Below are 27,457 nucleotides of genomic sequence, written 5' to 3' on the forward strand. Positions count from 1 at the left end.
CAGAGGTATGTGAAGACTGTGACAAAGGCTGGGACACCTGGGAATTGCACTAAGTGGTATCTGACTGGCCCATCAGACACGGAAAGGTGAGTCAGGACAGAAGCTTGCTGAAATGAGCAGGCACCCTTAAGGCCACACAGCAAGAACTGAGGCCCTCCCGCCCTAGATGAGTAAGAACCATGCATGTGGCCGGGTGTGGTGGCGCACGCCTTTAATCCCAGCACTCGGGAGGCAGAGGCTGGTGGATCGCTGTGAGTTTAAGGCCAGCCTGGTCTACAAATTGAGTCTAGGACAGCCAAGGCTACACAGAGAGACCCTGTCTCAAAAAACCAAAAAAAAAAAAAAAAAAAAAAAGAACCATGCATGTAATGCGGCAGGGGGACGGGTGGGTGGGGGGGTGTGTATCAGTCAACATGCCTAAATTCTATCTTTTTCTTTTTTTCAAGACAGGGTTTCTCTGTGTAGCCTTGGCTGTCCTAGACTTGCTTTGTAGACCAGGCTGGCCTCGAACTCACAGCGATCTGCCTACCTCCGCCTCCCGAGTGCTGGGATTAAAGGCGTGCGCCACCACGCCTGGCTTCCTTCCTCCTTTTGTCTCTGAGTCAGACCTAGAGCTGGAAGAAGACAGTAGAGCTAGTAAAGAAGGTGCTGAGATGGCTCTAGTTCCAGGCTGCCTGGGCATGAAACCCCAGGTCCAGTCCTTACTGAGCAAATACCTGGCTAGTCACTTTCAGCCTAGTGCCTCGGTTTCCTGTCCTATGAAGTGGGGCGATGAAGGTTGCTACCAGCTGTGCTTGCTACTGGACCAGGACATTGCTTGTGTTATATGTTGTATACAGAAGTGAGAAATTATAAAATTATAAAATGTAAGACGCTTGCTTGCCCTGCCCAGAGGCTTCTCCCAGTTCTCGTTACTACCAGCCTCAGAGTCCCACCCTAGTTCCCAGAATAGCTACATGCGAGCTCCCTATATCAGAAGTCCCATATGGTTTCTAGTAACCGCCCTAGGGACCCACACCCAAGTCCCCACAAGAAGTCTCCCACTGCCAATGTCCATACGGTTTAAGCTTGATAAGGAACCCCACGTGCTTTGTGGTTTTTTGCCCTTAAAAACTAGTCTGTAACAGCTACTCGGGATCCTTCACCTCCCGAGGGCTGAGGGACCCTGGCGCGTCAGCAATAACAATAAACCTTTGCTTTTGCATCAGTGTGTTATGCCTCGCGTGGTCTCTCACGGCGACCCCCCTTCCCGAGTTGGGCGTGAGAGTCCAACATTTGGTGCGTTGGCCGGGAAGTTGAGGTCGCCTGAGACCCCCGACTCACCCACTGAAGGTTCCCCTTCCCCCCCCCCCCCCCCCCCGCCCCGGGCCGCCGACGGACGACTGAGACGTAAGTGACTTTTGTTTCGTATTTGTCTGTATTTTTGTTTCTCTGTAGCACGCAAGTCAGTAGCAGGGACGAGAAGTAAGGGCAGACGTGCTGGGCACTCTCTCTCCCTCACCCTAGAGGACGCTCTAGGTGGTTTGGTATCACCCTGGAGGACGCTTCAGTGGTGTTCTGGATGAGCCCTGGCGGCGACACCGTCAGCCTCCTCAAATCAGTAGGCGAGCGTGTCCGCACGCCGCCGTCAGAATCAGTATTTCTGGTTTGGCGCCGATTCAATGCTGCGCAGCGTGTGTTCGCTTGTCTACTAGTTACGTTTGTGTGTGTTATAGCCCTCTTTGTATTTGTGTTGACTGAAGCGACCAGCGCTGACATGGGACAGACTGTGACCACCCCCTTGACTCTAACGCTTGACCATTTCAAAGATATACGTGCCCGCGCACACAACCTCTCTTTAAGCGTTCGCAAGGGACGCTGGCAGACTTTTTGCTCTTCGGAGTGGCCCGCCTTCAATGCAGGCTGGCCACCCGAAGGGACCTTTGACTCACTGACTATCACTAGGGTAAAATCCATTGTCTTTAGTCCAGGGTCGCGTGGCCACCCAGATCAGGTACCCTATATCTTAATGTGGGAAAGCTTGGTTTCAGACCCTCCCCCCTGGATCCGCCCATTCCTGCCGCAGAAGCCTCAATTGAAACCTGATACCACCACCCTCCTGCCGGTAAGATCCTCAGCCGCTGGAGACCAGGGCCAGACTTCAACTTCCCGCGATTCGATTTCTCCGCAGTTCTTGAAACCTGTTATTCCCCAAGATCCAATGCAGGACCTTCTCCATCTGGACTCCCCTCCTCCGTACCCCCTACCTCTAACCCCACCAACTTCGTCTCTACCCTCTACCACCTCCGTATCTACCCCCTCCACTGTCTCACCCACAGCACCTCCTTCCCCTGACCCTCCTTCTCTTACCCCAGCACCCGCTCCCTCCCCTCCCCGCCTCCGCCTCCGCCGGGGCCCCACTGAAGACCAATGGCAATCTTCTCTCTTTCCTCTCCGTACAACCAACGGAGAAATCACTTACTGGCCTTTTTCAGCCTCAGACCTTTATAATTGGAAAAACCATAACCCCCCTTTCTCACAAGACCCTCAGGCACTGACATCTCTGATAGAATCCATTCTGCTGACACACCAACCCACCTGGGATGATTGCCAGCAGCTGCTGCAGGTGCTCCTGACGACCGATGAACGACAGCGGGTCCTCCCAGAAGCCAGAAAAAATGTTCCTGGTCCCGGGGGCTCACCCACACTCCTGCCCAATGAGATTGATGCAGGGTTCCCTCTCACCCGTCCAGACTGGGACTATGAAACCCCAGCAGGTAGGGAAAGTCTCCGTGTCTACCGCCAGACTCTGCTGGCAGGCCTCAAAGCGGCGGGCAGACGCCCAACCAATTTGGCCAAGGTAAGAACCATAATTCAGGGAAAGGATGAGAGCCCTGCAGCCTTTTTGGAGAGATTATTAGAGGGGTTCCGAATGTATACCCCGTTTGACCCCCATGGCAGCTGAACACAAGGCAACAGTAGTTATGTCCTTCATAGATCAAGCAGCTCCTGATATTAAAAGGAAGTTACAGAGACTGGATAACATTCAGTCCTTCAGCACCCAGGATCTGGTGAAAGAGGCAGAGAGAGTATATAATAAAAGAGAAACAGAGGAAGAGAAGGAGACTAGGAGACGTAGAGGCAAAGAATTAACTCGGATCTTGGCCACAGTGGTAGCTAATAATTCTAGGTCTAAGGGGCAAGATAGAGAGGGGGAGATCGGAGGCGGCCCAGGGTAGAAAAGGACCAATGTGCTTATTGTAAGGAGAGAGGCCATTGGATCCGAGACTGCCCTAAGAGACCCAGAGACCAGAAAAGGGTTCCAGTCTTGGCCCTAGGCGAAGATAGTGACTGAAGGTGTCAGGGCTCTGAAGCCCCCCCCCCCCCCCCCCCCCCGAGCCCAGGCTAACTCTTACAGTCAGGGGGCAACGTACCACCTTCCTGGTGGACACTGGTGCCCAACACTCAGCCCTTCCCGAGTTGGGCGTGAGAGTCCAACAGAAGCATGTCAGTTATAATAAATCTGGATCTTGTCCATGGTATTTTTGTAGCATTTTACAGGAACAATTTCTGAAAATGCTGTTTTACTTATGATTAGCCAATGTCTACTTCCCTTCCTTGTAATAAAGACATACTAAGTCAGAACAAGACACGCCTTTAATCCCAGCATTCAGGAGGTAAAGGCAGGTGGATCTCTGAGTTCAAGGCTAGCCTGCTCTACAGAGTGAGTTCCAGGAGAGCCGAGGCTGCACAGAAAAACCCTGTCTGCAAGAAAAAAAAAGTTAGGCCTCTCAGACTTTGGGTCATTCGTCTTATACTGCAGTCCTCACAAGCCTATGCTCCCTCTCCTAGACTCAGCCCTACACTGGGCACCCAGCCTGGTTGGTGTGGGTGGCACACGGCATGCATTCCAGAGCCCTATTCACGGCCCTCTTGTGAAGGAAGGCTCTGACAAGTGTACCACCTTGGTGAAGGCCCCTGCATCTCTCTGGGCCAAATCCTCATCAGTAAAGGGACTGGGTAGCCTTGCCCTTCCACCCTACAGAGATGACTGACTTGACTCTCCCACAGAGGACCTGTGAGACACTGTGACCGCCACTGAGAAGGCAGCTCTAGGTCAGCTAGGGAGAACAGGCTTCCCAGAAGGGAGGTTTGCATTTCTGTCCCAGGCCAGAGCCTGCTCTGTGATCAGTCACCAGTCTGGCCACTGACCGAGAAGAGCAGAAGAGTGAGCAAGCTTAAATACTGCAAGACAGCCAAATTTAGACATGGGTTAAGAGTTTGGCTAATGCAGGAGGTGGAAGGTGGCCAGGGCCTGGGGGAGGGGCGGCGGAGATCTCATTCTCTACTGCCTGACAATGACATCCTGGGCTTCGAGTTCCAGTGAGCCTGCTTCTCCGGCTCAGAGCACCAGACGAAACACTTCCTTTCCACACAGTGAGCTCTGGGCTCCCGGAAAGGGGAGCATGTCCACCGGAGCCAGGCAGCAAAGACAGGACTATGGATGCCCTCCTCCCAGTGGGCTTGCAGGAAGGCTCCAGAGACGTCCCAGGGGCTACGTGAAGACAGGCCTGAAACTACATAAGCCGCAGCCTCTCCCGGTGGTTATTTATTCTCCCTAGCCTTTCTCCCACTGGAGCTCCTGAGTCTGCCCTGGGGGTGGGGTGGACCAGGAGGAAGAGAATGCTACGAACCTTTGCAGAAAAGGGAGGGGGCCAGGGAAGCTGAAAGGAACTCAGGGCTGCCTGGGTGGACACCAGAGGAGACAAAGCCGGTGCCTGCAAAAGCATAGAGTATGGGAGTGTGCCTTTACAAAAAGCTGTTCAGACTCCCAGACAGTGAGCGCGGAAGGGGTGCAGGGACCGAAGGAGCATGGCTGGCCTCTCGGGAGTGTATCCTCCCTTCCGTCAGCCAGGAAGCAAGAGTAGAGAGGAGGAGATATAGCGCCAGTGGTACCCGCTAGCACTGTGGTTCTCAGCCATCCTAAAGATGTGACCCTTTAATGCAGTTCCTCATGTTGAAACCCCCAATCATAAAAGTATTTTGTTGCTACTTCACAACTGGAAAATTGCAAAAATAAATAAATAAATAAAAATAAAAAGAAAGAAAAAGAAAAATTGCTGTTATTATGAACCCTAATGTAAATATCTGATAGGGACCCACCCCCCACCCCCTTACCCCACCCCCCCGTAAAAGGACACTTCAACCCCAAAAGGGTCCCAACCCACCCACAGGTTGAGAACCACTGCTCCGGAAGCCTACCATATAGAGTCCAGAACCCTCGGCTAGGCAGCTAAACCAGGCTGTTGGATGGTCTGCCCAGAGCTGAGGGTACAGACGAAGCACAAAAGTCTCCAACCCAACCTCCCAGGAAGATGCCCTTGTCCGGTCTGCTGGAAATGCATTGATAAAAGCTCATTTCCAAAGGCTCCTATGGGAAGCCTGGTGGACAAAGTCAAAGCACAGTGGGGGGGGGGGGGGCGGGGGGCGGGGGCCAGGAGGCACACATATGGAATGTTCTCTAAGCTCTTCTGTTTCTGCTCTTAGTGCAGGCTGCTTCCCTGGTGGCCCACCCTGGGTCTCCGTCCAAAGATGCCCCCCGTTTCTACACTCAGCATCCCAACACATCTGCATGTGCCATGCTTGCCTCAAGCGTGCCTTCTGAGAGCAGCCATTCTTCATGGCCATCCCAGATGTCCCAGGGACTCTGGGGGTGTGCACACATTCTGAGAGCACATGCGCGTGCTTGATGACTGGTGGCACGAAAAGGGCACGTTCACTGCGTGGCCAGGTGTTAACTGAGGGTCCCATCTCCTTGGCCAGGCATGCAGGGAAGAGAGGACTGGCAGGGAAGGAAGGCTGAGAAGGGGATGTGTCGGGCAGACGGTGACATCGCCCAAACCCTCGCCCTCTGCTCCTGATCCCCTTTATGTCTAAGAGCTGGAAGACAGACTATGAAGTCTTGGTCTGGTTCTGAGGTGGTGAAGTGTTGTCCTGGGAAAGGAGACATGGCCAGCCTTCACATCCCAAAGGAAAAGTGCAGGCGTGAGTACGCCAAAGGTTGCGGTGGGATGTCTCAGGACTAGAGAGGAGCAGAGGGCTGGCATTAGAGGATCCCAGTCTAAGGAACCCTAAACACCACCCCAACAGGTGCCATTCTGTGGAGTAAGGAAGACAGTCTTAAAAGGTTGGTAATGATGACACCTAAACTTCCCCCATCCTGTGTGTGTGTGTGTGTGTGTGTGTGTGTGTGTGTGTAAGAGACAGAGAGAGACAGAGAGACATAGAGAGACAGACACACACACACACACACACACACACACAGAGAGAGAGAGAGAGAGAGAGAGAGAGAGAGAGAGAGAGAGAGAGAGAGAGAGAATAGGATTTCTGGAGGCGTGGCTGTGCTTTCTGCCTTCACTGGTAGCCAGTCTGCTAGGCTAGCTTCTGATAGTGAGCAAAGGCCCAGGGAAGTTATAAATAGGCAGAGGCCCAGGCCTTCCGGGGAGAGGGGCAAAGCCCTGCTACACAGGGTTGTGTAGCCAAGAGCGAAAAGAGATCTTTTAAGAGATCTAGAGAAGAGGGCTAATGGCTCCGACCTCCTGATCTGCCACAACGCTACCCTGGCTCGCTGAAGATCAGTCGGGCCACGTCTATCTCACAGCCTCAGTTTCTCCCGAGTCGCCCCACCCCTCTCCTTTGTATCTTTTCAATATCCAACACAGCCTGGTAGAGCCAGGCAGTCTTTTTCCTGGCTTCCAGCCACGCCTTAATCCGCTCCCCAGGATCCTACTCCTGACCCTGCCTGGCTGGGTCTCCGGCGGTCCTACCTGCAAACACCGCGGAGCAGTAGGCGTCGCTGATGTCGGTGTCCGGGGTGTGGACATTCTCCGCGAAGAGGATGAAGACTCGCAGCATCGCGAAGCAGGAGGGACAGGGTCAAGACGCAAGCGGAGCGAGGTTGACTTGGATGTATGGCTCCCGCCTCACAGGTGCTGTCCTGAAGAGGAACTGGCTAGTCCGAGCGGCCCCAGTGGGCTAGGCTAGGACCCCGCCTCCAACTGCCTCACCCCGCTAGCTAGTCAGGCTAGTCAGAGTGCGTTGTGAGCAGAACAGGGGCTTCTGTTCGTTCCCCACCCACGCAGTCCTACTCCAGCTCCATGGAACTGTAATTCAATGCCCCAGCCACCAGCTTTCCCAATGACACGGCACTTTGCACTAGACCCTGAAGCTGCGGGCTGGGCGGTGGCCGCGACGGCCCGCAGGAGGACCAGGGCTTCAGACGCCCAGTGCAGCTCAGATCGCGCTCCGGACAGAAAAAAGTTCGGCCCCTCCCCTGACCTTCCACCTCTGCCCGGGAGCTGTGCTAAGCTTGGCTTCGCCTGTAGCTTGCAGTGGTCACAGGGACGTGATAGCTCCTCAGAGGCCAGTCAGACAGCCCCAAGAAGGAAGAGAGATCCAGGACAGAAAGCTGGGAGCAGGCGCGCCTCTGGCGCTTTCCTCTGAAAGCTCAGAATTTCATTGGTGGACAGCGCAGAGGCTTTAAAAATTTTGCCTCCTTTCCTGGTGGTAAAAGTAACACATGCTTAATTTAACACAGTGGTCCTCAACTTTCGTAACACTGTGACCTTTTAATACAGTTTCCTTACGTTGTGGTGACCCCCAACCATAAAATTATTGTTGTTGTTACTTCATTAACTGCAATTTACTACTGTTATGAATTGTAATGTAAAATATCTGATATACAGGATATTTGATATGTGAGCCTTGTGGAAGGGTTGTTCAATCCCAAAGTGGTCACAACCCACCGATTGAAAACCACTTTTTTTTTTTTTAAGACAAGGTTTCTCTGTCTCTGTCTCTTGGCTGTCCTGGACTCACTTTGTAGACCAGGCTGGCCTCGAACTCACATCCATCCGCCTGCCTCTGCCTCCACTTCTTAAACACAAACTACACAAAGGAAGATCCTTAAAATAAAACAAAAATTGTATTAAAATAAGATTTGAATATTTAACAATCCAGGCTCTGGTGATGCAAGCCTGTAATCACAGCAATCAGGGAGTCAGAGGCAGGGGGATCTCTGTGAGTTTGAAGCCAGACTGATCTACAAAGTGATTCCAGGATAGCCAAGGCTATATAGAGGAACACTGCCTGGAAAACAAAACCATAAACCAAAAAACAAACAAACAAACAAAAAACAGTAAACAAAAAACAATCCAGATAGCTGGGCATGGTGGCACACACCTTTAATAATTTAATCCCAGCGCTCGGGAGGCAGAGGCAGGTGAATCTTCATGAGTTTGAGGCCAGCCTGGTCTACAGACCAAGTCCAGGATATCCAGGGTTACACAGAGAAACCCTGTCTCAAAAAGCCAAGAAGCAAAAACAATCCAGGCTCCCCTTTGGACGTATAAAGGCATGCAAGTGACAATTTGCATTGGCTACCTAAGTCAGAGGATCTGTGCCATGTCCTACTGTTTTACATAACTTTCCTCTTGTATCATTAAATAGTCTTCCTAAACAGCATTGGAGAGATAAGAGAGCTCAGTTGTTAAGAGCACCATAACTTTCGTTTTGGGGGATCTGATGCTCTCTCCTGGCCACTACAAACACATGGCGCACATACACGCATATTGGCAGAACACCCATACTCATACAATAAGTCTAAAACAAATTCTTCATAAACAACCTTTTCAAGACCAATGAGACAGTTAATCAGGTAAAGATACCTGCTACCAAGTCTGAGTTCAATTCCTGAGACCCACATGGTGGAAGGAAAGACAGGCTCAGCCCGTTGTTCTCTGACTTCCACAGGAGACACACACACACACACACACACACACACACACACACACACACATTTAAAACAATCTCCAATAGCTACATAACTGCAATAATTTCAATGCACTGAACTCACAAAGCTTCCCCCTCTTGTTACTTACTAGGCACTCTCCCCAGATTCTTGTAGGGGACGGGCTATATAGCCAATGTTCAGCCATCTTGTCAGAGCCTAGGTTCTTGTTTCTCCAGCAGTCTGCCATTTACCAGACACCAGCTGACCCTGTCATGGTTTAGCAGTTAGACTAAAGATAAGTTTTAGACAGAGCCACCCTCTTGTAGTTTAACAGTTAGATTAGATAAAGATAGTAAAATATTCGGTGTGGCAGAAGGTTGTGACTTGCTTGGAATTCCTCTCATCTTGAGATAGCCTCCTGCTGGGTTGCCATAGCAGTATGCTTCCCTGCCCCCTGCCTTATAAGAAGTCTGTGAATTTTCTCAATAAACAGGTTTGATCAGAATGTAGACTTGCCCCCTCTTCGTGTCTTGTATTCTGTCCCTATACAGGAAAAATTTCCTCCCGAGCATTAGTCAAACCCCAGTGGGCCAAGGCAGATTCTCACTACTATTATAATAAGAATTTATATATATTTTCTAAAGAAATTAAGGTTGGGGTTGGGGCTGGGACATGGTGGCCCTATACCTTGAATCCCAGTACTTGGGAGGCAAAGGGAGGTTGATCTTTATGACTCCCAGGCCAGCCAGGGCTACAGAGACCTTATCTTAAAAAAGAAAGGAAGGAAGGAAGGAAGGAAGGAAGGAAGGAAAATGAAAGAAGAAAAAAGAATTTAACTTTGGGATATAAACCTATCTTGAGCTCCCACCTCTGATCTTGAACCCCCGCCCTGCCAGGTACTCAGATTGAATTCCTGGCTGTGGGATTATAAGATTTTTTTTCTTTCTCTTCTTCTTCTTCCTCCTCCTCCCCTCCTCTTCCTCCTCTTCTTCTGCTGCTGCTGCTGGTTCTTGTTCTCCGCCTCCTCCTCCTCTTCCTCCTCCTCTTCTAGTATCCATTACTAAACTGCTTTCCTGGACCTGGTGGGATCCATCCTTCCACAGCTCATCTGTGACTCATCTTCTAAAGAGGGGCCCAAGGGTGAGTCGCCAGCTGTCATCAGAACCTCCCCAGCCATCCATTAGGGCAGCAGACAAACCAGGGCATTAAAGCCAACCAATTGTATGTTTCTGGTTTGGCTCTATATGGAAGTCCTAAGAGAAGGCAACAGTGGCTTGATTGTGACAGCAAACATTTCCTGTGACCACAGAAGGTCCTTTCCTTGCGATCCATGCCTTCTGATTTTCTTTACCTCTAACACAATCCATGCTTGCAGGGAAGAGCAAAGTGTGGGTTTGGAATGCAATACTTTACCAAGGGGTGTAAGTCAGGTCTCAAATCCAGCACTGTGCTGGATGATGGGAATATGAGCAGAAGTGATGCAGTCCCTGTTACGCATTCATCTGTGCCTCCTCCCCAAGAGTTCCTATCTCAAAAACTGAACTATTTTTGTTTGTTTTTGAGACAGGGTCTCGTGTATTTCTGGCTGGCCTCAAATTAATCACGTGATCCAAGATGACCTTCAGTTTCTGACCTTGCAACCTCGGTTTCCCAAAGGCTGGGATTACAGATGTGGGTTAGTACCCACAGTTTGGTGTGGCGCTGGGAATCCACATATGCATGTCTAATACTTCATCTAATGAGCTGTATCGCCAGCCCACTAGCCCCCCACCCCCCTACCCTGTGCCTCTGAATTTGGAGATAGGCTCCTTGAGCAGGTGACTGAGCCAAAATGAGGCCATTACAGTGATTTCTACTCAAGTCTAACTAGTGTCCTTATTTTTGTTAAGATTTGCTTTTAATTTTAAAATTGTGGTGTGTGTGTGTTTGTATGTGTGTGTGTGTGTGTGTGTGTGTGTGTGTGTGTGTGTGTAATACAAACATGCAGGTGCCCAAGGAGGCCATAAGAGGATGTCACATTCCCTGAAGCTGGAAATCCCTGAGGTTCTGATCTCCCTGGCATGGGTGCTGGGAGCCAAACTTGGGTCCTCTGGAAGAATAATACATGCTTTTAACCGCTGTGCCATCTCTCCAGCACCCAACTGATGACCTTCTAGATGTAAACCTGGGCACAGAGATAAACTAGACATGTGTGCATATGCGGGGGTTGAGGGGCAGGCCATGTGAAGACAGCGCAGCAAGAAGACAGCCAACTGTAAACCAAAGAGATCAGCTTTAAAAGAAACCATACTTGCCTTCCAACGTCTTTAAGCTCAGCCTTCTAGTCTCTGACACCGTGGGTCACACATTGCTATCATTTAAGCCACTGGGTCACTCCTATCCTTTGTCAGAGCCCTAGCAAACCTGCATAGCCTCTGGCCTCAGGGAGCTTCTACTTCACTAGGGAAAAAAAAATCGGACATTTCTTGAATGATCAAGTCAGTCCTATGCCAATCCAAACCAACAAGTGCAGTTAAAGGCCTAAGATGGAGAAAAGTGGAAGCGGACGCGGAACCGTGTGACGTCTCTAGACAGTGAGTACTCTAGACAGGACCTGCAGGGCAATTAGGGAGTTGCGGTGCAAGGCTGAGGTGGGAGCAGAGGAAGAGATCTCTTCAGAAAGAAGGGAAGGAAGGGCCTGCACTGAGCTCCGGAAGGGATGAGAGAGAGAAGAAAGTAATGGGTTCTAAGTGAAAGGGTGCAGGAGCCGGCAAGGCAGGAGACCTGCTGGGATGCTGCCAAGTGTCAGCAGAGGAAGCCCACATTATGGGGTACTTTTATTTTTTACTTATTTTAAATGAGTGTGTGTGTGTGTGTGTGTGTGTGTGTGTGTGTGTGCGCGCGCGCGCGGGCGCGATAGCACACGTGTTGAGCTAAGAGGACAACTTGCAGGTGTCAGTTCTTTGCCTCTACCGTGTGGATTCACAGGTCATCAGGTTTGCTGAGAAGCACCTTTGCCCTGTGAGCCATTTTGCCGGCCCCTGTAGTCTATTTTTAAAGAAGTACAGTTTGGCTCTATGCAGATGCTCAATGTAACATGAAGTAACATGATAGAGGAGCTAAAACCGGATCGGAGAGGCCCTCAGCTAGCTGCCTCAAATGTGATGCGTGTCTTACTTTTCCACTGCTGTGACAAAGCACCATGACCAAGGCGATTTATATAAGAGTTTATTGGGGGGCTTACAGTTTTCGGAGGGTGATTTCATGGCCATCATGGTGGGGTGTATGGTAGTGTGGAGAGCCACAGAGCCCTTTGTGGACCCCCGCCTCCACATGGCGCCCGGCAGGCAGCCGGAGCTGCCTCGATTTAAACAACCCCTTATTTGAAAAAGGCCCGCTGCTCGCGAGCCTATCAGAGCGTGAGACGTGTCTTGGTGTGATTGGCTGTTTGAGTGATATAAATGAGTGTGAGGGGCGTGGCTTGGGGGGATTTTCACCGAAGAGAAGAAGAAAGGCCTGAATAAAGCAGCTTAGGAGAAGAACTGGTGGTCGGGTCTTTCTTGCCGGTCAAGCGAGGCGCGACATGGTAGCAGCATGGTGCTGAAGCAATAGTCGAGAGCTCTTCTTGATCCACAGGCAGGAGGTAGAGAGAACCAAAAATGGTGTGGGCATTTGAAACACCAAAGCCTACCCCACAGTGACACAGCTCCTCAACAAGGCCACACCTCCTAATCCTGTCCAAACAGTTCCACCGATTGCGGAACCAAGCATTCAAATGTGTGGCCCTATGGGGGCCATTTCAACCATCACAGCACGACTAAGGCAATTTGAAAAGAACTGTTACCCATCCTGGACTCTTTTACTTTATACAGCAGGTGTTATTCAAACTTTCTACTCAGCCTTCATTCCTCAGTGTATGGGACATGCTTAATGTTTTCTCTCTAGAAAGACCCCCTCCCCCCCGCCCACTCTCTCTGAAACCACTCTAGCTGAACAGAAAAGATTACCTGTTTCATGAATTTGGAATTGGGACCAAGAAATGGGTACACGGCCCACAGGAGTCACCTGCATAATAAAGTGGACAAGTGCCTCAATTATTGAAAAAGAAGTGAGTAGTGTGTGAGATGGGGGCAATTAGAGTTGCTGAGAGACCTTTACGGGGCTGGAATGACAGCTCAATCACAGTATAAACATAAGGAATCGAATCCCTCTTCCCCCAGATCTCACATTAAAAAAAAAAAAGCTAGATGCGGTAATATTTGTTATTATTCCAGTGCTGTGGCTGCCCAAGCTCACTCAGCAGTCAGTCTAGCCTACTAGGAAATGCCTAAGGAACAACACAGAGACAGGCTTCTCGTCACTGTCATTCCACTTTTTAACTCCTCCTTGCCAGGAGTGCAGAGCTGGTCCTTGGGGTAGATATTTGCCATTTCCAGCTCTTACCTTTTACTGTTGCCTTCATAAACACCCTTTCCAAAACTTTCATAAATGGAAACTTTAGCCCCAGTCCTGGAAGCTCCAGATCCAGGGCTTCCTGTCACTGTGTAGGGGTACCCACACACTGAGAAGGAACTGTTCTAAGAGCTGAGTTTAATTCCTTGAGGAACCTTAGGAAGTCAACAGTGGAAGCTCCGAGGGACAGCAAATGTTAGCCTTTTCCTGATGGGGGTCGGAGATCACAGCTCGGATCCTGTTGCGTGTGCGCCATCCATTTCCTAAGTCTCGGCCTCTCAACCTCTTGTTTTCAATCCCCCTTCCCCCTCCCCCCAGCTTGGTTGCCATAGCTACAGCCAGCCATCTCAACAGCACTGCTGTTTTTTGTTTGTTTCTGTGATGAGTTCTCGCACAATTTGTTTAAAGTAAAAAAAGACAGTTCTATTTCTTGATGCACTTTGGCTATGAAAGTAAAGATGTACTAAGCACGCTGGTGTTCAGTGTTTCTATTTCCTCTCCTTTGGGGTTATTAGAATAAGGGCAGGAGTGGAAGGAGTGGGGAGTACGGAGCTAAGAGTTCTGATGGAGCCCATAAAACTCCCCAGAGAAAGAGGTGTGTGTCTGTATGATTAGGATTTTTGTGGATTGAAGTTTATTCTTTATCCAAGACATGAAAGAATAAATATCAGGTTTCCACATATGGCTATGGAAAGTACACTAAACAATTTGACCTTCTACCCCACATCCCTGTGTAGAGGCAAGAAGTGAAGGTGGTATCTTACCTACCCACCCTAAAGGGCCTTAGCAGACACCGCTATTCCAAAGAATTGGTTAACAAGAGAAGAACACAACAAATTTATTTGATCATAGTTTGATGACACAGGAGACTTCAGAACAAAGAGCAAGATCTAGAAACTGAACTCAGGTTTGATCCCAGCCTTTTTTCTTTTTTAAGATTCATTTATTACGTAGACAATGTTTTGCCTGCATCCACACCTGCAGGCCAGAAGAGGGCACTAGATCTCATTATAAGTGGTTGTGAGGCACCATGTGGTTACTGGGAACTGAGCTCAAGACCTTTGGAAGAGCAGCCAGTGTTCTTCACCTCTGGGCTATCTTTCCAGCCCTATTTTAATACTTGAGTTTAGTGATGAATTGGCAGCTGTTGCAGGGATGTGATTCGATAGTGTAGATGTCTCATTGTTGTGATGAAATGCCTGCTACAAGCAGTTGAAGCTAATGTGGATCAGGCTGGAGAGACGGCTCAAAAGAGCACCCACATGGCAGCTCACAAATGCCCAAAACTCCAGTTCCAGGGAATCCAACACTATCTTCTTACCTTTGCAGGTATCAGGTACAGATGCAGAAAACAGACATACATATAATTTTAAATTAAAAAAAAAATTTAAAGGGTGGATTCATTTTTAAATTACCTTCCTTTGTTGTGGGTGTGAGTGCCATGGAACTCATACGGAAGTCACAGGACAATTCAGGTGTCAGTTCTCTCAGGAAGGGTTTAGCTCATAGTTTCAGAGGTTACTCAGTGATGCTGGGGAGGGCGCAGCACCACAGAGCAACTCAAATAGGTCCTCAGCCTATGAGACTGTGCTGTCCACTCACAGGGCAGATCTCGGGCCTTTCACTTAATCTTCCCTGCCCTTCAGCAACCTACACAGATGATTTGCTATTCTAGGTACATGTCAACCCAGCCAAGTTGACAAGATTCACCACAGACGGTAAGAGCATGAGTTGAGCAACTGTGTGGCAATACCCAGCAACGCCTGCCCACTCAGACTCGTCTCTTCTGCTCTGTATCGTACTTTTTCATGTAGCCCTTCCTAAAATGAGAGTCTTACAACCTTTTATGAAAGAGGCCAGAGAATTTAATTTTAGTGTGAGTGTGTGGGGTGGGGGAGGGGGAGGGGAGAAGGCATGTCTACACCATAGTGCATATGTGGAGGCTAGAGGTGAATTTGGTGTGTTGGCTCTCTCTCCTTCCACCTTTACCCGGGCCCTGTGGATTGAACCCAAGTCATCAGGTCTGCACAATATATTCCTTTACCTGTTCAGCCATCTTATCAGCCCCAAAGAATTTCCTTATAGTTAGGTCTATGATCGTTTTCTCATTATGTGGCAAAATACTTGACAAAAGTAACTTAAGGGTTATGAGAAAGTTTGACTGAGAATGGCCATATTTGAATGTTGGTTCCTCTATTGGTGGAACCATTCGGGAAGGATTAGGAGGCGTGGCCTAGTTAGAGATATATTGCTGGGGATGGGCTTTGAGATGTCAAAAGGTTCCTAGGATTCACAGTGTATTCTCTCTGCCTCATGGTTGTGGATGAAGATGAGTTCTCAGCTGTCCCTTCGCTCCTCCACCACGAATTCCGATACCTATGCTTCCTTTTATAAGTTGAGTTGCCTTGGCCACGGTGTTTTATGGAGTAAGTAAGAGCTTATTTTGGATGGTAGAGACATGAGGCAGTTGGTCACACTGCATTTGCAGATGGGACTCTGCAGGAGCGCACGAGTGCTCACTTGCTTTCTCCATCTGCAGTCCTGGATGCCAGCGCCATGGACCACTGCAGCCTACACTCAGGGTGAGTCTTCCCTCCTTGGTAGAACCTGTCTAGAAATGCCCACATAGACAGGTCGAGAGGTGTGTCTCCTAGGTGATTCCAATTCCAGATGAGTTGACAATGAAGACTAACCACTACAAGTTCCGAAACAGAAAAGGAGAGAAAGACCAAAGTGATCTTTTGGGGCATCATGACTGGCTTTATGGAAGAGGGTTTTTTTTTTTCTTTCTTTGACCTACACTAGAGAAGAGGAATTCTAGTTTATGTGGCTTGCCTTAGAGAAGAGTGAAAGGAGACACAGGAAGGCAGAAGGTGAAAGCTTGTGCACTATTAAGATTTTCAGAGCTAGCAAGATGGTTCACCAGGTGAAAGTGCTTGCTGTGCCAACCTGGTGATCTAAATTCAATCCCCAGAATCCATGGTGGAAGGACAGGACCAACTCCCAGAAGTTGTCCTCTGACATCCATACTCACACCAATTCATGCTCATACATATCACACACACACACACACACACACACACAGAGAGAGAGAGAGAGAGAGAGAGAGAGAGAGAGAGAGAGAGAGAGAATGAATTGAATTAGAAGTCTCTATTTTTATTATCTTAGTAAGTGATTAGCAGCCAGGTGATAGTAGTGTACACCTTTAATCCCAGCACTCAGGAGGCAGAGGGAGGTGGATTGCTGTGAGTTCAAGGCCAGCCTGATCTACAGAGCAAGTTCCGGGACAGCCAGGGCTACACAGAGAAATGCTGTCTCGAAAACAAACAAACAAACAAACAAACAAACAAAAAACCCAAAAAGAAACAAAAAACCAAAAAAGTGACCTTTGCTTAAGATTCAGCAATATTTGTTTAGATAATTCAGCTAAATTTGTTCAATTCTTTTAAGTGAACTTTTCTTAAGTACTAGGTTTACAGCATTTTCACATATAAGCCATTCTTTTTATCATTTTCCCCTCTCCCCTCTGTCCTCTTTCATGCCCACTGTCTGGTTCCCTTCTTCATCTTCTTCCTTTTTTCTTGGTTGTTGTTGCTGTTGTTGTTTTGAGACAGGGTCTCTCTGTGTAGCTTTGGCTGTCCTGGACTCACTTTGTAGACCAGGCTGGCCTCAAACTCACAGAGATCCACCTGCCTCTGCCTCCCAAGTGCTGGGATTAAAGGCGTGCGCCACCATGCCCAGCCTCCCTTCTGTTTTTAAGTCACATGTATTCCATTACCTTCTATTCTTCCACCTCAAGATCTCTACTTCCCCTATTATGTTTGTTATGTTTGTTCAATTCTTAAATTGCTCCCTGGAATTACTAGTTTTGCCTTTCCTTTGGGAGAGAAAATTAACAGAGGTCCAAAGTTGGGCATTTTAAGGGAAAGTCCAATCATCGAGGCCAATATATTTTCACTCCTATAAAGTCAAGTCTTCTAGGACCATGTGCCCTGATCTGGAATAAGAATTTCATAGTCCCTATATACTGGGGGAAGAGAGAAGGATGTACATGGTAACACCAGACCCTGCCAACAAGGGCTCACTAATAGATTTTGTTTCTCTGAGTTTTTGTTGTTTTCAGTTTTTTTTTAATTTATTTAATTTTACTCTATGTGCATTGGTCTGAAGGTGTCAGAACCCCTGGACCTGGAGTTCCAGACAGGTGTGAGCTGCTATGTGGGTGCTGGGAATTGAACCCGGGTCCTTTGGAAGAGCAGACAGTGCTCTTAACCACTGAGGGCATCTCTGTGTAGTCTTGGCTGGCCTTGTACTCACAGCTTAGCCTGCCTCTGCCTCCCGCATGCTGGGATTAAAGGTGTGTGCCACCACACTGGACTGGATTCCTGAGTTTTACTTTACTTATCTGTAATTATAGTTGTGATGAGGATAGTGAGAATAAGTTGTTAAGAACTACTTTAGGCTCATCCAAAATTAGAGCTGTTTCTCTTCCTCTGTCTAGATGGGATTTTTTTTCAATTCCTTCCAGTTTTTGTTGTTGTTGGTTTTTGTTGTTTTTTTTATAAAATCTGTTCTTTTTTTCTTTTAAATATTGTATTTATTTATTATATATACATGCCAGAGGAGGGCACCAGATCTCATTATAGATGGTTGGGAGCAACCATGTGGTTGCTGGGAGTTGAACTCAGGACCTCTGGAAGAACAGACAGTGCTCTTAACATCTGAGTCATCTCTCCAGCCTTTGTTTTTGTTTTTAACCACAGCAAGTACAGTGGAAACAAGTGTGTTCAGAATTGAGTATGGCAAGAGTGTCTGTTCTGAAATTTTCTGAAAGGCTTTGTGACCCCTGGCCAAGTAGAGACCAGGCTCTCTGTTGAGCTGTGAGAGCCCAGCTCTGGAGCTAAGACACTCAAGTGAGTCAGTATGTATGTGCAGCCTTCCTTTTGAACTTTTTCCCACAGGATATGTTTCCAGATAGGATGAAGGACACACACACACACACACCAACCACATACATTCATACATATACTATGATACTTGTATCAGCTGTACACACACACACACACACACACACACACACACACACAGATGGTTACATGTGTGAGATTAGGCTAAAGGATGCCTAGATAGTTTGTAAGCATTATCTAGTGTCTATGAGGTTAGTTCTAAGAAAGGTACATACTAGGATAGGTAGACAAAGATCTACCTTTTCCAAGGTAGGCAGGCCTTTGTTAAGGGACTGCATAGAACAAAAAGGAGAAGGACCAATGTAGTCTCTTCATGAGCTTACATAGCCACCCTTCATGAGCTTACATAGCCACCCTTTATGAGCTTACATAGCCACCCTTCATGAGCTTACATAGCCACCCTTCGTCCAGCCTTCAGTAGCACCTTCTCCAGGCCTTTGGATGTTAGTGTTTCTGCTTCTCCAGTTTGGAAGTAGCATATTGTAGGACTTCTTGGCTCCATAATAGTGCAGACCAACTTCTAGAGTAACTGTTCAGTATCTCAGTCTCTTTTTCCCATATCCTGTTGGTTCCCTTTCCTCTGGAATCTCAAGTTTTACACAAGGAAAGCTTCTGAGGAAGAGAGGGGGGCTGCCATGATTGATAATGAGGGCCCAAACATAAACTTTTCCTCAAGTGGTATTACCCCACCTGATGGAAGAGGCCACACTTTCCTATAACAAACCAAATGAAGAAATCTGTTTCAGGTCCCGGTAGTGAGAGGCCAGGTACAGGTGCTAAGATGCAGAGTAAGGGCACAGAAGGAGCTGATGTAGTTGAAGGGACATACATGATTGAGTGCCATGCTGTGTCTCTGGGCACAGAGAAGTCATATACCAAGGACTCTGGGTAACTCATGAAGACACATCATCAGAAAGGCCACCTGGGTTTCACCCTCTATCATTAGATAGGAGAGAAAGGATAGAGGGGAGGGAGAAGGGGAGGGAGGGCAGTAAGGAGGGAGTGGGGGTGAGACAGAGACCCCTGAACCTAATGTCTTTTTTCCTTGTTCCTTCTTTGAGCATAACTACTAATAAACAACGACCAACACCCCCTGGCACTCTTTTAATCAACTACAGATGAGTACTTTTCCAAAATATAACAAAAATGAGATATAAATATCTGGGCAAAACCATGAATCCAACCAAACTCCTAGTTTATCAAAGAAATTACAAGGACACAAGAAACCCAATGTATGCATTTCATATATATTTACATTACATATAAGCCTGAATAGGCAGTAGTGGCACACATCTTTAATCCTAGCACTTGGGAGGCAAAAGCAGGCATATCACCATGAGTTCAAGGCCAGCCTGATCCACAGAGTGAGTTCCAGGACAGAAAGAGTTACACAGAGAAGCCCTGCCTTGAAAAACAAAACAAAACATATAAGGCTGTTATTTGAAGTGCTAGGATCCAACTGAGTGCCTCATGTGTATATACTATAAAAATGTTCTATCACTGAATCAAATGTAGCCCTGAAAAACTATTTTCAATTATATAAAGACCCACTCCCCCAATCACAATGTGTGGAACTTATTCAGATCTGGGTTTAGACACAGCTTTAAAAAGAATAATGCATTCACCTGTATTCCAGGGAGGGTAGAGAAACAGGGTTCCTGGAACTTGTTGGGCCACCAGTCTAGCTCAGATAGTGAGCTTTCGGTTTAATGGAAGAGCTATCTTCAAAAATAAGGCAGAGGGGATGGAGAAGCCGCTTTCAATTCCCAGCATACACATGGCAGCTCATACCTGTCTGTAACTTCAGCTCCAGGGGATCCAATACCCTCTTTCCGGCCTCTGGAGTCATCAAGGCATGCATGTCATACAGTCATACATTTAGGCAAAACACATTTTTTTCCTTCAAAATTAAAAAAAAAGGAGGGTGGGATAGAGAACAATAAAGGAAAATACCTGATGTTGACCTCTCCACACATGCATGTATAGGCAACCATATCACACTCTGCGCCCAAGCGCGCGCGCGCGCGCGCACACACACACACACACACACACACACACACACACACACACACACAAAGATCTGAACTGGACTTTTTGTTAAACAGAAATGTTTGCAATGACACTGGTTATAACCTAACATTTACGGGTAGAATGACATAATTCAATTAAAAAAAATATTTTATAACATATCTAGGTGAGTATATGTACATTTGAAAGTGCACATGTCAGTGTGCATGTGGAAGTCAGATATCAACTTGTGGCAGTTAATTCTCTTACCACGAGAGTCCCAGGGACCAAACTCGGGTCTTCTGGCTCAGTGGCAAGCAATTTTACTTGCTGGGCCATCTTAAATAGCCAAAATTTAATTTTAGGTAATCTATGAACGACACTGGAAGTGATACAAATTTATGCATAAGAATAATTGGAATTGAGCTGGTAATTGGTTAATTAGTACACAGTCATATGAAACTCAGTTAATTAGTAAATGAGTATATAGACCCTGTGTGTCTCTTTACTGTTTGATAGTTTTTGTAATCAAGTAATTAAAAACTCTACCCTTGAACTTGTAACGCAGCTGAGAATGACCTTGACCAATAATTCTCCTGCCTATACTTCTTGAGTGTTGGGTTTAAGAGTACTAACATACTAGGTTTACGAGGTGACGTGAGTATTTTTTTTTTAAACTATTTTATTGGGTTCTTATACTTCTACCTCCTTTGCAACCTTTATTCCACCCTAATCCCTTCCAATCCCCCAACACTAGGAGAAAGACTTTAGATGGGAAAGGCCACTTCCTGCTGATTAGAGACGTTGGGCTCCTTGGGGCAAGCCCAATCTTCTTTGTCAAAATACCCAGCAGTCCAGCAAACCAGCAATGGCAAACGCAACAGCATATGCAGGCGCAGGATGAGCAGTAGCAGCAGCAGGGGCAACAGCAGAGGGAGCAGCAGCTACATATGGGAAGCTTTCTGGGGTCTCCCATTTATACCCTACACTCTCTGCAGAGTCCCCAGAATTAAACTATCTGCAGCTGTCAAAGAGCATGTCCCTGATAGTGCATGAGGCAAATCATTATCACCTGCTGTGAGGCAGCCTCTTATCTCACACCTGGGATTAATACAAAAACATATTCACACACATAACTAGGGATTTTTTGTTGTTGTTGTTTGTTTTTGTTTTTTGAGACAGGGTTTCTCTGTGTAGCCTTGACTGTCCTGAACTCACTTTGTTGTCCAGGCTGGCTTCGAACTCACAGCGATCCACCTGCCTCTGCCTCCCGAGTGCTGGGATTAAAGGCGTGCACCACCACGCCTGGCTTCATAACTAGGTTTTTAAAGAAATCAAAACTGTCACTACAATGAGGCTTTGTGCATGCTGGCAAGCACTCTACCAACTGAGCTACACTCTCAATCCCCATTACATTTTTAAGATGCTTATTACAACAAAGCAGTTCTACAAAGGCAAGTTTCTACAGCATTCTATAACAGAGAAAATAGTAAAAGTCTAAAATCTTATAGCTAGATGGCTCAGTTGGTAAAGGCACCTGCTGCCAAGCTTGATAACATGAATTTCATGTTATACATGCATACCATGGTATGGATACATACTCACATGCACATACACACAGGAATATGAAAGTACTTTTTATTAAAACCAAGCTGAATGGGATCTATTTTTGCTTTGGCGTCTAGATAGTGAAATGACAGATACTTTAAAAAAGTGTCAATTTAAAGCCAAATCTCCACCAGTAAGTATAAAACTGCCATGACCATGTACTTCGCATTCACAGCAGGATTAAAGGATGAGTTTATTTCAATATTTACTAAAACCATCAAGATCAACCAGAAGCTTATATGCATACAGATGTTTGTGTATGTGTGTTTATTTTTTATTATTTTTATTTTTTGGCTTTCAAGACAGGGTTTCTCTGTGTAGCCTTGGCTGTCCTGGACTCACTCTGTAGACCAGGCTGGCCTCGAAGTCACAGAGATCCACCTGCCTCTGCCTGGGATTAAAGGTATGCACCACCACGTCCAGCATGTGTGTGTTTTTAAACCTCACAAAAAAAATCTTCTGCACCTAGAGTCCCATAAGGGAAAATTATTTGTGACACATAACTGTCATTATTGTTCATTAGAATAAGACAAACCCTGGTCACTTTCATGCTTTTGAGCAGTGTCTTCAAATCCTGACACCTTAAGAAAGTAGCCCTTTTCCAGCTAATTAAAAGAAAATAATACTTTCTTACTACGTCCCAAGAACAAAGCCCAAGACTGGCCCAGACAAGATGAAGTCTAAAGCTTCCTTGGTTGTAAATGTTGGCCTATTATTATCCTACTACTTAGTATCTCTTCTTGTGATCTCTTAACTCCAACAGCCTTAACATTCATAAGCCTACATTTTCCTTTACTTCCTTAGACTGTTGCATGTATTTTATAGTATTGCTTGGGCTGTGGTTAACTCTGAACTGAATGTACAATTAGTTTGAAGGGTGGGGAGTGGGGGTGGAGGGGAAGCTGGTATAACCTTCACTTTAAAAACATTAAAAGGGCCAGGCGGCGGCGGTGTACGCTTTTAATCCCAGCACTCGGGAGGCAGAGGCAGGTGGATTGCTGTGAGTTTGAGGCCAGCCTGGACTACAGGGGTTGGATCTCCTGGAATTGGAGTTAGGCTGTTGTGAGCCACCATGTGCATGCTAGGAACTCATCCTGGGCCAGCCGGAAGAGCAGCCTGTGCTCTTAACCTCTGAGCCGTCTTTCTGGCCCAGATCTTCTATTTTTGTTGGCCGTGTAGCATAACCTTTTGTGCTGTGGTGGGAATGAGGTTATCTAAGGTGAGATGTTCTGAGTTGTTGCTTCTCTCCACTCATTTTTTTTTCTATTTTTAGTTATAAAGAAAAGCTGAGGAATCAGACATGAAACTAACTTCAAGTCAGCAGACAAGCCTAAAGTACGGACTGATCTGATAGGATAGGTTCTAGCATCTACTTAGAAAACATTCAGTTATTTTTTTTTAAGGCTTTGATAACTCTTACTTAGTTTAAAAAATCATCTTTGAAAATTCATAAAAAGTAGAAACTGCTCTGTTTATCTAAACTAATACTTCCATGATTTGGCAGTTGCTTTCTACAAACAGAAAAAAAATTTCCTAATACACCGGAAAAGCTAAATATTTTAAGTATTTTATTCAAGCTTACCTTGGCCAAACATGATGTCATCTCATTATGCAGAAAAACTGAGCATGTATCTGACCTGTGTTGCCGGGCGTGGTGGTGCACGCTTTTAATCCCAGCACTCGGGAGGCAGAGGCAGGTGGATCTCTGTGAGTTCAAGGCCAGCCTGTTCTACAAAGTGAGTATAGGACACCAAGGTTACACAGAGAAACTGTCTTGAAAAACCAAAAAAAAAAAAAAAAAAAGAATCTGACCTGTATACATGGATGGCTGAGATAAAGTGACACATTCTGCTAAAGACATAAACTGTCAAATATTCAGAATCACAGAGCTGTAGCAAGCAAATCTTTACAAATCATCACAAACACATGAGTGTTGAAATATACAGTAGGAACATTTATTTTAACACTTCTAAAAGGTATTTTTCCATGCCTGATGATTTGATATAAAAATCAAACCCATCATACTTTCCCATCAGTTTCTCTACATCAAGGGAAATCAGAAATTTGTACAACATGAATGTTTCTGAAACAAAAATTACAAAGTAAATGACAACAAAAATACACAAATCAACTGGACCCTAAATTAATTTCTAACGAATTCTTTCTTCCATTCCCCCATCACCTAGAGCTTCTTTCTTCAGTCTCATTCTGCTCCTTTTCCTTTCTTTGCTTGGCCATGAATTTCTGTTAAAAACAATTTAAGAAATTTTTTTTCTCAATATGAAACATTTATTATGCTGTTTGCTATGTGTGCAACCCTAAACATATTTCATTACATTTATAATTTAAAGCAGTGTCTTAGTTAACATTCATTCCTTTCCCAAATCATCCTTCTGATATTTGACGATACACTAGGCATTTATTTAATGATATGCTAGGCAGTGTGCGTGGGACTTGGGGACTTAGTAGCTGATAAGACAAATAATGTGTTTTTCCCAAGTCTTTGCATTATAACGACAGAACTGAAACCACTCTACGAGTATAAGGACACAGAAGGAGCAGCGTGGCTGTGACCCAGTGTTAGGAGTCCTTGCTGCGCATGCGCCTGTTCTTAGGTTCTCTCTCTAGCACCACAAAATTAAAATATTAACAGAGAAACTATGTAAAGTTCATTTTTTTATGAATGTAGGATCAAATTTGCCTCCTTTTCTTAATTTTTTGTTTTGTGAGATGGGTCTATGTAGTCCTTCCTGGCTGTCCTGAATTCATGACGTAGACCAGGTTGGCTCTGAACTCACAGAGGTCTGCCTGCTTTTGCCTGCCAAGTACTGGAACTAGCTGTAGCTGACTTTGGAGTTTGCTTTCTTTCTTTTTTAGTTTTTTTGAGACACGGTTTCTCTGTGTAACCTTGGCTGTCCTAGACTCACTTTGTAGACCAGGCTGGCCTCAAATTCACAGAGATTCGCCTGCCCCTGCCTCCTGAGCACTGGGATTACGGGTGTGGTGCCTGGCGAGAGTTTGCTTTCTTAAACAAAGGCCTTTCTTAGCAGCTAATATTTGAGTAGAGACCAAAAGGTAGGAAAAGGTGGCCACACAAAAGGTTTGGGAGGGGCACAGAAATAGTAATTAAGGCACTGGCATAATGGCAGCTGAAGTTTCAGGTACAGAGAAGAAAAGAGTAACAAGACAAGAGTTCAGAGACACAGAGAAGAAGCAAGTCATGCAGCCTCACAGAGCAACAGTCAGCGTGAATATAAATCCAACAAGATTCTAACTTTTTTTTTCTCCTTAGACAAGGTTCTAACTAGCCAGTAACTCTGTGGATAAATGGTTCTCAAACTCTGAAGATCCACATGCTTCTGCCACCAGAGTGATGCGATTAAAGGTGTATACCTCCAAATCTGGTCCCAGTTACAAGATTTTAAATAGGGGAGGGGGAGGGGAGGGGAAAGAGGAGAATATTAATAAGTTAAAAGCATAAAGAGAATAGTAAAAATGTATGAAGGATTAGACCTAGAATTAAGCAAAGCTGGGCAAAAGCCCTAATACCCCGAGGTCTGTCACTAAGTAGCTTGATTTTAGAAGTTCAATACACAGACTATGAGAGTCAGAACCACTGCTTCACCATGGTTAACAGTAGCTCTGCAGAGCAGAACCTCCTCCAACACATACAGCAAAAAGAAAAGTCTGTGACTCAGTTTAAGAAACTGACATTTTTCTTCTGTCTAGACATTCAGAAATGTTAATACGCTAATATGTACAGGCATTTTCAACAGGACACAGTATGAGCAGTCTTACATGCTAAAGGAGGCCCATACGATACTACTGGCTTGCAAAGTCTGTTCTAGAGAATGCTATTGCTCCAGGGCAAGAAACCACAGCAACATACAGTGGCACAGAAAAACAGGGACTTTGGACTGAGGAGCAATGAACTGGGATAAATACCCAAGTGCTCATAAAGGAAAAGAAATATGAAATGAGTTGAGCAGACACAATTTAAATCAAAAGATAGTGACAGCACTTAAAGATTTTATGTGTTACCTCTGTATTTTGCTTATGACGTGTGCTCTTGCAGTGATTTGCCATTGCTTTTTGATCTGAGTAGAAGAGGGAGCAAATTGGACAGAAAAATCCAGCCTTCGGAACAAGAAAATCCAAATCTATAAGACAGGAAGAAAGAGAAAGAGAATAATCCATCAACAGTGTTTCAGTCACTTTCTCCAAATCTGGCAAGCACACTAAACATACAATATATATTATACAACACACACACACACACACACACACACACACACACACACACACACACACACACACACTACACACTGCTGTATACTTAGGAGAACAGTAAAGTCACAAAACATGGATCCTGAAGATTCAACCTAGGGCCTCAAGCTATCAGTCAGGCACTCTACCACTTAGTTTTGTGCCCAGCATTATGAAATATGTATCTTTAACACTATGTAATGTATGTTCCAGAGAAGCCAGAATGTTACTGCACAGCAGGCTGAAGAATCTGAGAGTAGAAAATAAACATCTCAGAAATACCTTGTTAAAGTAGAAGATGGAAAAGCAGCACAAAGAAGAGCAGCTAGACAAGGAAAAGCCTCTCAACTCAACATAATGGTCATATGCAAAATTTGCTATCAGTTCCTGGAATTTCTGCTTGGGGAGGTTTAACTCAGTTTTTACCACAGGAGCAAAGAAAGTACAACAGGAAAAAAGGAGGCACATCTCAGCCTTCAAGAATGAAATAAAAACATCCATGGCAGGTTAAAAAACAAAAACAAACAAGCAAGCCCTAGATAAGTTGTATCCAGGAACACCTAGCTCACTTTTTATTTCATATGAATAAGGGGTGGGGGGGACAGGGGAGGGAGAGGCCATTTTTACTTTACCTTTGGGTACATCAGATATCACTGATTTGCTTACAGAAGAGTCATCAGTCTTCTTGCGTTTTTCATCAGGTTCTGAATTCTTTAATTCAGCCTTTTCATAAACTAAAGTCATTAAAACGTTCAAGAAAAAACATGAAATTACTTAAAATAGATGGACAGACGTTGTGAAGTTAACACTGGATACCCTCTACTTTCCAAAACTAACTTAAAACTCATGGAACTACAACTTAGTTAATAATGATTCTTTGATCTAAGAAGCAAATGAGTAGTAAATGTAGATATATTCAATGAACTGAAGAGAAGTAAGGCTAAAGTCAATGTAAAACTTTATTGGAATATAGTTCCAGAAAGGGTGACAGAAGATCATAATTATTTTTAGTTTAGAAAACAGTAAGTTTTAAGCCAGGCGTGGTGGCGCATGCCTTTAATCCCAGCACTCGGGAGGCAGAGGCAGCCAGATCGCTGTGAGTTCGAGGCCAGCCTGGACTACAAAGTGAGTCCAGGACAGTCAAGGCTACACAGAGAAACCCTGTCTCGAAAAACCAAAAAAAAAAAAAAAAAAAAAAAAAAAAAAAAAAAAAAGAAGGAAAAGAAAGAAAACAGTAAGTTTCACGGTAACATCTTTGTAAACTATACACTGTACTTCAATTATATCTGCCCATTCTTTCTCTTACCCAATAGTCCTACTTTTGTGTTATATATATTTAAATCTAAATTCTGCATAAAGGAAACACAATCCATTCTCTTTCCCAACCATGTTCTCTCTCTCTCTCTCT

The 27,457-nt window shown here is 45.8% G+C and overlaps 2 protein-coding genes and 1 long non-coding RNA gene across 24 annotated transcripts in view; all 3 read right to left on the minus strand.

Moving 5' to 3' along the window:
- Positions 1-7,316, minus strand: part of DYSF (dysferlin) — a 200,235-nt gene extending 192,919 nt beyond the window's left edge. For 3 of the 8 annotated variants that reach the window (XM_084766029.1, XM_084766046.1, XM_084766027.1), the window contains exon 1: positions 6,807-7,314. In XM_084766029.1, coding sequence (XP_084622155.1) covers positions 6,807-6,894 — 88 coding nt within the window. In that variant the 5' untranslated portion in view covers positions 6,895-7,314. Of the gene's footprint in view, positions 1-6,806 lie in introns of all 8 variants that reach the window. The other 5 variants (XM_084766033.1, XM_084766035.1, XM_084766031.1 and 2 more) reach the window with 3 other exon arrangements.
- Positions 7,317-11,886: 4,570 nt separating this feature from the next.
- Positions 11,887-13,652, minus strand: LOC311588276. The gene is made up of 3 exons (XR_014776133.1): positions 13,308-13,652; positions 12,757-12,814; positions 11,887-12,373 (listed from the first exon to the last, which is right to left on the minus strand). It is a non-coding gene; the product is annotated as an uncharacterized lncRNA (long non-coding RNA).
- A 10,064-nt stretch (positions 13,653-23,716) lies between these two features.
- ZNF638 (zinc finger protein 638) overlaps positions 23,717-27,457 on the minus strand; it is a 100,715-nt gene continuing 96,974 nt past the window's right edge. For all 15 annotated transcript variants that reach the window (XM_084765350.1, XM_084765356.1, XM_084765351.1 and 12 more), the window contains 3 exons: positions 26,682-26,783; positions 25,825-25,943; positions 23,717-24,027 (listed from right to left, as the gene is read on the minus strand). In XM_084765350.1, the coding sequence (XP_084621476.1) occupies positions 23,962-24,027; positions 25,825-25,943; positions 26,682-26,783 (287 nt within the window). In that variant the 3' untranslated portion in view covers positions 23,717-23,961. The remainder of the gene's footprint in view (positions 24,028-25,824; positions 25,944-26,681; positions 26,784-27,457) is intronic.

Source organism: Acomys minous (genome assembly GCF_964271855.1).
Source record: "Acomys minous genome assembly, chromosome: 17".
Taxonomy (NCBI): domain Eukaryota; kingdom Metazoa; phylum Chordata; class Mammalia; order Rodentia; family Muridae; genus Acomys; species Acomys minous.